This window comes from Oncorhynchus mykiss, chromosome 24 (genome assembly GCF_013265735.2).
Source record: "Oncorhynchus mykiss isolate Arlee chromosome 24, USDA_OmykA_1.1, whole genome shotgun sequence".
Lineage (NCBI taxonomy): Eukaryota > Metazoa > Chordata > Actinopteri > Salmoniformes > Salmonidae > Oncorhynchus > Oncorhynchus mykiss.
In genome coordinates this window covers 7866256-7875713 of record NC_048588.1, presented here as the reverse complement: position 1 = coordinate 7875713, position 9458 = coordinate 7866256, and the positions used below count along the sequence as shown (strand labels likewise).

General features: G+C 41.4%; 2 protein-coding genes across 8 annotated transcripts in view; one reads left to right on the top strand and one right to left on the bottom strand.

Annotated features, from left to right (window-relative positions):
* Positions 1 to 528: 528 nt before the first annotated feature.
* Positions 529 to 3352, top strand: LOC110503656. Of its 2 annotated transcripts, none has more exons than XM_021582095.2 (5): positions 529 to 916; positions 1296 to 1634; positions 1840 to 1889; positions 2243 to 2271; positions 2369 to 3352. In XM_021582095.2, exons 1-5 carry the CDS (start codon positions 853 to 855, stop codon positions 2508 to 2510), a joined length of 624 nt encoding a protein of 207 aa, XP_021437770.2. In that variant the 5' UTR covers positions 529 to 852; the 3' UTR covers positions 2511 to 3352. The 2 variants fall into 2 exon arrangements, with proteins under 2 accessions (XP_021437770.2, XP_021437769.2); XM_021582094.2 differs by having other exon boundaries at positions 540 to 916; positions 1840 to 2025.
* A 59-nt stretch (positions 3353 to 3411) lies between these two features.
* LOC110503310 (rap1 GTPase-activating protein 2) overlaps positions 3412 to 9458 on the bottom strand; it is a 106361-nt gene continuing 100314 nt past the window's right edge. For all 6 annotated transcript variants that reach the window (XM_036962066.1, XM_036962065.1, XM_036962063.1 and 3 more), the window contains 3 exons: positions 8805 to 8913; positions 8359 to 8429; positions 3412 to 6117 (listed from right to left, as the gene is read on the bottom strand). In XM_036962066.1, the coding sequence (XP_036817961.1) occupies positions 6109 to 6117; positions 8359 to 8429; positions 8805 to 8913 (189 nt within the window). In that variant the 3' untranslated portion in view covers positions 3412 to 6108. The remainder of the gene's footprint in view (positions 6118 to 8358; positions 8430 to 8804; positions 8914 to 9458) is intronic.

Genomic DNA, 9458 nt, shown 5'->3' with positions numbered 1-9458 from the left:
CTGGGATGTTGAGTATCAGAAACACCAATGGCATAACAGTTTCCTTTAACATGCCCCTTGGCATTTAAGAGTATGCCCAAGACTGGTGAGGACATTGGACCTTTTATCAGAGTCAGCATAGTTGAAGCTCTGTACCAAGTTATTCAGATGAAATGTGACAATAATTGTGCAATGTATGTATACCATTCTTATTATTAGGTAATAACACATTTTGTTGCTTTCATTTTACATTTTGAACTACCTTGCAGTTGGCCTGAATTTGTGGATAGAAGCAACAAGAAGATTTACTATACAACTTGGGCCATGTCATTACACAATCTTTATTTGAAAGAGGATTAAATGAGATTCAATTTACAGACACAATCAAAAACATACACATTCAACACACTTTTTTCTTGGTTTCCATGGATGTTAACTATTATATTCTATCTAAGGAGTTAATGATTGTGCCCAGCCCACAGAGTTTGGGGAAGGATGTGATTTTTCAGTTGGAGTTGGAGTTGGAGTGAGTGAGTGAGTGAGTGAATGAGTGAGTGAGTGAGTGAAAGTGAGAGAGAGAGAGAGAGAGAGAGAGAGAGAGAGAGAGAGAGAGAGAGAGAGAGAGAGAGAGAGAGCTCGTGTACTTCCTTCCTTATTTCCAACTCGACTGAGGCAGCTACTGGAAACCATTTCACAATTGTGGAGGGTACACTCCAAAAAAAAAAAATGTCATGAGAAAGTGAGAGAACAATTTAGAAACTAAGAGGAACCATAAAAACACAGTAGTTTTTGCGCTAATAATGTTGGGTCCAGCTTCCTGAGGCACCAGGACATTGTGTTGGGGCTGCTCTATGGAACCCGTCCTACTATTCTATGGGGAAGAAAGAAATGTACAACTGTCTGTTTCTCTCATGGACCTGTCTATGTTTTCTCCCGGGTAAGTCCAACTACTCTTGTTTAGGATTCCTGACAGTTGTGGTCAGAACCTTGGTTTTATAACCATATATGTAGGATGACCAACAAAGGACTGAAAGAGCTATCTAGGATGTCACTCGAGATCAGAAAAGGAAGGACAAGTAATCAAACAATCTTATCTAAATGTATGTATCATCTGCTTCCCTACAAAAGAGGTATCATGAGAGATATCTTCTCTCAATGAACTCTTTACTATACATTACTATACACGTACTATACATGTAGATTGCCATTGGGATATGAATGGATGTAGATGCTGCTCCTCTGTTGTCTCGTGAATGTTTTATATTATGTTTATATTATATTTATGTGTTCACTTTTGTCAACTTTTGGTCCATCAGGTTATGATTCAGAGGAATGTGTGACTTCTGTCTTGGCAAAGAGAGGTTCTGTTGACGTACCAAAGGGGGGCACTCTTTCCCTATCCTGTGATGTTCAGCATTGTGGAAATGATGGCTGGACAGGGGGATGGGGGCTGTCAACAGAGGGACAGTTCCTTCTCTTTAGTCACACTCCAAGGCATCATCTCTCCAAAGTCACATTGACAACCAATAGTACCCGTCTGCTCATGGACATCCTCAACGTCAACCAATCAGATCATGGAATGTACCAATGCCAGATCACCTGGGTTGAGGGATACACCAGTGTTGGACATATGACATATGTGAACATCACTGCAGGTACAGTCTACATTAACTATTCTAGTCTACATGAACTATTTGTTAATGTTTCATACAATGAATATACAGTATGTATTGCTCTGTAAGATTTTCCCCCAAAATGAGAATCAATCACAGAAAATGACCACTCGACATTCCCGGATGACAGGTAGACTGGTATGCATGTGCTCTGACTTCATTGATGTGCTGTACCTTTTCTCTGCAGCCATACCACCCACATCCGTGAGGAAGGTCTATTCCAGGGTGGTGGTGTATGTAAGTACCTGTTTGGTAATCACCCTGGTTTTGGGTCTGGCTTACCATATAAGGTCAAAGGTCCCATCTCAGCCCCCACCAATACCACCGCCCAAGCCCCCACCACGCTCCCAAAGTGCATGCAAGGACAAGCCCCGTAAGACATCTCTTTCTTTATCGATACAATTTCATAGCATCTTGCTGCAGTGTGTTGACGTGCACATTTCTACTACAGCATTGTACATGAACATGCGATCAATTTGTACAGTTGATCGTGTCTACAGCTTATTTAAAGGCCCGTCTAATGTTCATTTGTGAAGTGCCCAATAGGGAATGTATTAAATCTAATTCTGACCCTGATATTTTCTTTGCAGCCACACCCAAGCCTAAACCAAAGACAGAGGTGAGTATTATTTGAATAATTGTTTCTGAATGCCCTTTTCTTTAACCTTTTTCTAGAATGCTTTCTCGGGCTAACCTGAGTGTCTGTTTTCTTGCAGTTGGTCTATGCATCTCTTTCAAAGGACTGCCTTGAACAGCAGAATCATAATCCTCAACGAAAAGCCGCACAGCTCACAGTCTACTCCTCACCCCGCTTCTCCTGACTCACAATGTATGGCCAGTCAGACTTTTATATTGTAGAGACCTCAACCCAACTCCTATCCACTGAGCACACACTAGTTGAATCAACGTTGTTTCCACGAAAGTACGTTGAACCAACGTGGAATAAACGTTGCATTGACACCTGTGCCCAGTAGGCAGTGACCTCGTCAAATGGCTCGGATCTCTCGTCGTAAAGGCTAATGCGTTGAGTTGATAGTCACTGGACCGAGGTTCGAGTTCTGGCCGAGGCTATCCCCTGAATTCACGTCAATATTCACCTCCGCATGTAACAGACTTGTGTTGATCGAGTGGTCACATTTCAGAGATCTGGAATGAATGACTTCAGATGCTTTCTGATTTTGTATGTGTCGTGCAGTAACTTCCATCCTCGCGCTCAGCTAGATCGTGGTGCCATGTAAAAATCATCTGAAAATATAATCTGTGTTCAGTGTTCTAAATTGTGTTTTATGCAACTGTCTTTTATTTGTTAAACACTGTCATTATTATTTGTGGGAATTACTTTCTCTGCCGTGTGTTTGAATCAACAGACTAGAACTGATGTTCCATACCAAAATATTGCCACTGCTAAGAAAAGTTGAGCAAATTCTATTAAATGTAGCCCCCTCAAAACAATGTTCCATGTAAAGCAAACCTGGGTTCGGACACTATTTGAAATATTTCAAATACTTTGAGTGTTTGCTCTAGCCTGCCTGGGGGACCTGAGGGGTGAGGTTTGCCATTTTTGGACTATTCTATTGGTCCATTATGCCAGGCAAGCTCAATCAAGCACATATACATTATTTAAGAGGATTTCAAATATTATTTGAACCCATGTCTAAAGCATGCTCTCTCCCTTTTATAATAAACAGACAAAAACAATCCGATTTTTTCTGTCTCTGTTCGTTCTGTGAGGTCACTGAATTAAGCAACACAACACAAATTGACACAAAATACCACATTTTATTTTACAATAAATTCTTAATGGCACATTACATAACGAAATATACATATTCATGTTTAGGCTTTTTTAAATGAACATTTCCTTTCATTTGACCTCTTTCATTAATTTAATCTGCAATTACATTTTTACATAACATCAATAGCAAAAGATAAAATCAATAAATTATGGCCTTATTAACAAAGAGTAGGCTGAGGGGCACTTGTGGATGCCCTCTACAAACTAAAAGACTAGTTCCTATGTAACTTTCTGGCCTGCTCAACTTTCTGAGTTTTTGTGTACCACATAACAGAACTCCAGTCACAAATACTCCAGCGATAAGAATGAACCTCTATACAGCTATAGTGCATGGATATTCTCCCAAACTCAAATATAGCTGACTGATTTGGTCACATCAATGGAGACCTTGCAATTTCGATGTGTTCCTGGGTGAAGACATTCACACGTGTTTTGTTTGTAATCATATAGCTTGCAACAAGGTAAAGCAATCATATATTTTGGAACTACAATGCACTAACATTGTTTTGGGGTTTGTAAGATCAAATGTTTTTGCTGTTTGCTTCTACTTAAGACTGAAAAATGAACCATCAAAATCACAAGGCATTCAATCACAGTTCCAAAATATGCAAGATCCCTTTAAAATATTATATTGCCAATTATTTATTTTTGGAGAAATGTTAGTGAGAGAAAAAAAACATTGTGAAATGACTTTAACTGCTGAAAACGATTTCCATGGAGCAGTCTGTGTGTTTCTCAGCTATGCACCCTTTTATAAGCATACATGTTTTCAATTAACATTGATTCATTGGGTGAAATACTACTGGCTGTTTATATAAGGACATGTGAGAAGCAGACCTCAGTTCAAATGCTACATTAAACCTTTTCAAATACGTCCTTTGTGCTTGATTAAGCCTGCCTGGCTTAATGGACACATACAATAGTCCCAAAACGGCAAACCAGGCAGGCTAGAGCACACACTCAAAGTATTTGAAAGATTTCGAATTGTATTTGAACCCAGGTCTGGATTCATCAGACACCCACAGCTAAACGTAAACCAAAATAAACCTTATCCAAACTCTCTGCTCAACCTCTCACACAGTGAGAAGCACATGGAAAGTGAAAGGGTTTCAGATAGATTGTAAGGCGCGACTTTGGCTAAATTAAGCTTGTGACAGAGCGCAATGGCATTTTTCTTTTCGTGTGAGCAAATCTCCACAAATGGAGCACTTGATTTATGAGGGTCAAGTCCCTTCCTTCGGCAGCTTAAGACAAACCCGATCACTTCAATACTGTTTGATGAGGATTGAGCCATATAGATTAATGCCGTATCTATCAATTCCATGTCGAAAACAGGAAGTAAACAAAAATTCCAATTCCTTATTGTCCTCAATGTAATTCCTATAAGATTCAAAAATAAGTAGTTGTATTGAAATGGAACGGACCCCAACCCTAGAATCTATGCAGTATCTAAATACAGTATCTTTCTCTATTGTGGATTGATCCATTCTATTGACCTGCATTGACTGTACTGTGTGTGAGGCCAGAGGGGAAGACGACCAGCATTACAACAGGTGACTCGAAAAGGAAGCGAAACTACTGCCGGAAGAACTCCTTGTAAGGCAATAGACTAACTGTCCCCAGACAGACAAACTGGGGCAAAGACAAGAGAGACATTTCCCATGGTGAAACAACATCCGTTTCTGAAGGCCAGTACCACAACTTACACACTCCTGGACCCATATATGGAGATCGTTGCAGAAGAGGACCACAATGAACAATCGCTGTAATCTGAGAGATGAGTGCAGCGAAAAAGTGACCTATAACCACAGTTTCGTAAATCAATGACGATGAATGTTGTGAGGTTAAAGGCCCAGTGCAATCAAACACTAGCTTTTCCTGTGTTCTATATATATTTCCACACTATGAGGTTGGAATAATACTGTGAAATTGTGAAAATGGTGATAATGCCATTTTAGTGTAAGAGCTGTTCGAAAAGCCCTGAAATTTCTGCCTGTTCTGGTGGGATGAAGTTTTGGCCTTCCATTGGTGACATCACCACGCAGTACATTGGTTAATAGACCAATAAGAAAGAGAGTTCCCAACCTCTATGCCAATAACAGCTCATTTTCAGTTTCCCCTCCCCACTCCCAGATAGTCCTAGCAAAATTTTTGCTTGAGAAATTATCCTTTGCTAAGGAGCTGTTTCTGTTTCTTTTTGACCATTTGAAAACAATCTCAGTAAGGTACTTTATTGTTACCCAGAAATAATATTATATTGAGATAAAATGCCTGCATTGGACCTTTAAACCTTGCCTTATCTAGTTGTTGTATGAGGTTAATGTTACAGATGAGAATTTCAGCAACACATGGCGCCTAGCCTCTCACTGTGAGCTATTTCTGTACCAGACATATCGAGAGAGAGAGAGAGAGAGAGAGAGAGAGAGAGAGAGAGAGAGAGAGAGAGAGAGAGAGAGAGATACTGAGAGGACTCACAGGATTCTCCCTCCTTTCCAGCTCAGTATCTGTCTGCGTGTGTGCTCTTATGCACTAGCTAATCCACTTAATTCCCTTTAGTCATGAAGTTCAGTACATTTTGTGATTCCATTGTGAATGCGTTGGTGATGTTGGGTATGTTCTTTGCTCCAACAGTGTTGTCCCTTTTGTGGAAAATCCAGATTTCTATTCGGACTGCAATAGAAAATAACATAAATGTCCCATTACAACAACAACATCATCATCATCAGCATCATCATCTCTATTCCAATGAGGGATCAAGCTGATAGGTTAAAGCAGGATCTCTAGATAGATAGTGTACTACAAACAAGAGATGGGGGATGCAGAGCAGACCCAGCAGATAAGGGACTGTGATACAGGACCCAGCTCAGAGCAGACCCAGCAGATAAGGGACTGTGATACAGGACCCAGCTCAGAGCAGACCCAGCAGTGAAGGGACTGTGATACAGGACCATGCTACTGTCCCTGATGCTATATCCACCTATCATATCCCAATGTCTGGAGGAGAGCAGTGGGTCACTTCAAGACTGCATTCACTGAGCAGTGTGTTTATCACACATGCAGCACAGTAGACTAGGGTAGAGTAGAATAGAGTCCAGTACAGTGTATAGTAAAGTATAGTATATAGTACAGTGCAGTATAGTATAATATAATACAGTATAGTACAGTCTTGGCCAAATGTTTTGAGAATGACACAAATATACATTTTCACAAAGTCTGCTGCCTCAGTTTGTAAGATGGCAATTTGCATATACTCCAGAATGTTATGAAGAGTGATCAGATGAATTGCAATTAATTGCAAAGTCCCTCTTTGCCATGCAAATTAACTGAATCCCCCAAAAACATTTCCACTGCATTTCAGCCCTGCCACAAAAAGGACCAGCTGACATCACTTATGTCAGTGATTCTCTCGTTAACACAGGTGTGAGAGGACAAGGCTGGAGGTCACTCTGTCATGCTTATTGAGTTCGAATAACAGACTGGAAGCTTCCAAGGGAGGGTGGTGCTTGGAATCATTGTTCTTCCTCTGTCAAACATGATTACCTGCAAGGAAACACATGCCGTCATCATTGCTTTGCACAAAAAGGGCTTCACAGGCAAGAATATTGCTGCCATTAAGATTGCACCTAAATCAACCATTTATCAGATCATCAATAACTTCAAGGAGAGGGGTTCAATTGTTGTGAAGAAGGCTTCAGGGCACCAAAGAAAGTCTAGCAAGCGCCAGGACCGTCTCCTAAAGTTGATTCAGCTGCGGGATTGAGGCACCACCAGTACAGAGGTTGCTCAGGAATGGCAGCAGGCAGGTGTGAGTGCATCTGCACGCACAGCGAGGCAAAGACTTTTGGAGGATGGCCTGGTGTCAAGAAGGGCAGAAAATAAGCCACTTCTCTCCAGGAAAAACATCAGGGACAGTCTGATATTCTGCAAAAGGTACAGGGATTGGACTGCTGAGGACTGGAGTAAAGTTATTTTCTCTGATGAATCCCCTTTCCGATTGTTTGGGGCATCCGGAACAAAGCTTCGGTCCTGTGTCATGCCAACAGTAAAGCATCCTGAGACCATTAATATGTGGGGTTGCTTCTCAGCCAAGGGAGTGGGCTCACTCACAATTTTGCCCAAGAACACAGCCATGAATAAAGAATGGTACCAACATATCCTCCGAGAACAACTTCTCCCAACCATCCAGGAACAGTTTGGTGATGAACAATGCCTTTTCCATCTTGATGGAGCACCTTGCCACAAGGCAAAAGTGATAACTAAGTGGTAACGAAGTGGCTCGGGGAACAAAACATCAATATTTTATATCCTCAAGAGGTGGGTGGACAAACAAAAACACACAAATTCTGACAAACTCCAAGCATTGATTATGCAAGAATGGGCTGCCATCTGGGCTGTGGCCCAGAAGTTAAATGACAGCATACCAGGGCAGATTGCAGAGGTCTTGAAAAAGAAGGGTCAACACTGCAAATAGTTTCTCTTTGCATCAACTTCATGTAATTGTCAACAAAAGCCTTTGACACTTATGAAATGCTTGTAATTATACTTCAGTATTCCATAGTAACATCTGACAAAAATATCTAAAGACACTGAAGCAGCAAACTTTGTTGAAATTAATGTGTCATTCTCAAAACTTTTGGCCACGACTGTACAGTACAGTACAGTACAGTACAGTATAGTGCAGTTCAGTATAGTACAGTTCAGTATAGTACAGTACAGTACAGTGCAGTATAGTGCAGTTCAGTATAGTACAGTTCAGTATAGTACAGTACAGTACAGTGCAGTATAGTACAGTTCAGTATAGTACAGTACAGTACAGTGCAATATAGTACAGTGCAGTATAGTACAGTTCAGTATAGTACAGTTCAGTATAGTACAGTATAGTACGGTACAGCACAGTGAGACATCACTTACAGTTGTGGCGTGACTCATCTTGTCAAAGCGGAACTTCAAGTTTGACCTGGGAGACATCTTACTCTTCACATCTGGAGGGAGAATAAGATAAAGCCTCCATTAACAGAGGAATACACACTCTATGATTGAGTGTCAATCACACATTGAGGATGAGAAAACATACTTGCGGACAATAAAGTAAGTAACACGTGTGCTTCGTGATTAATTCAAGTATAGAACGTCAACAAACCCACCATTGGAATCTACAGTGTAAGAGATGGATACAGAGGGCACAGAGACCTATATAACAGAGATGCTCGAGTGTTGAGTAACCCTGATGACTTGCAGAATGCCTAGACTTCAACCCAAAGGGCTTAACATGGTCTTGTGGTGTGTGGCAGACCCGGGTTTGGATCCCAGTCAATCACACCTAGGTGTTGTGTAGTGTATCAGTGTTGGGTGTTTACCTGTGGGACTGCGACACATGATGAGGGGGGTGGCTGAGCCTTGGCTCTCCACGCTGAGGGAAGGGTAGGGGCTGAACACAGACGAGGAGGCTATGGACGGGTGGGTTCCCTGGGAGAGGAAGATGAGGAGGGAGAAGAGGAAGAGGGAAGGATGAAGAGGGAGAAGAGGAGGAGGAAGTTGAGGAAGAGCTGTCAGGGCGAGGGTAGTCATCCGTCTGTATCATTCTACTGTCACCACACACTACAGACTACACACTACATACTAGGGCTACTAACTCAAGGCCAATAGGCATCAACTGGAATTACTACAAATGGTTGGTTTTCAGCACTGTGCTGCCGTTGTGCTCTTGAGCAAGGAACTTTACCCCCAAACTGCTCCAGAGGGGCACACAAATTCCAGCCTTCGGTTAACTGAGTTCTGTTCAACAGCAAAACTGTAAACTGAGCTGTTAACTGTTGAACAACAGTTTTATTTGTGTGTAAACACTGATCTGTGTGTGTTAATGTGTGTATGATACAATCATTCTCATCCTTTGCCAAGTGTTCGTGATTGACATCCAACGCAATACGATCCAAAGAGAGTGACAGAAACCATAACTGACTTAATCACCAGCTGTCATTGCATCATCTCAATTTATTCTCTCAGTACTGCCA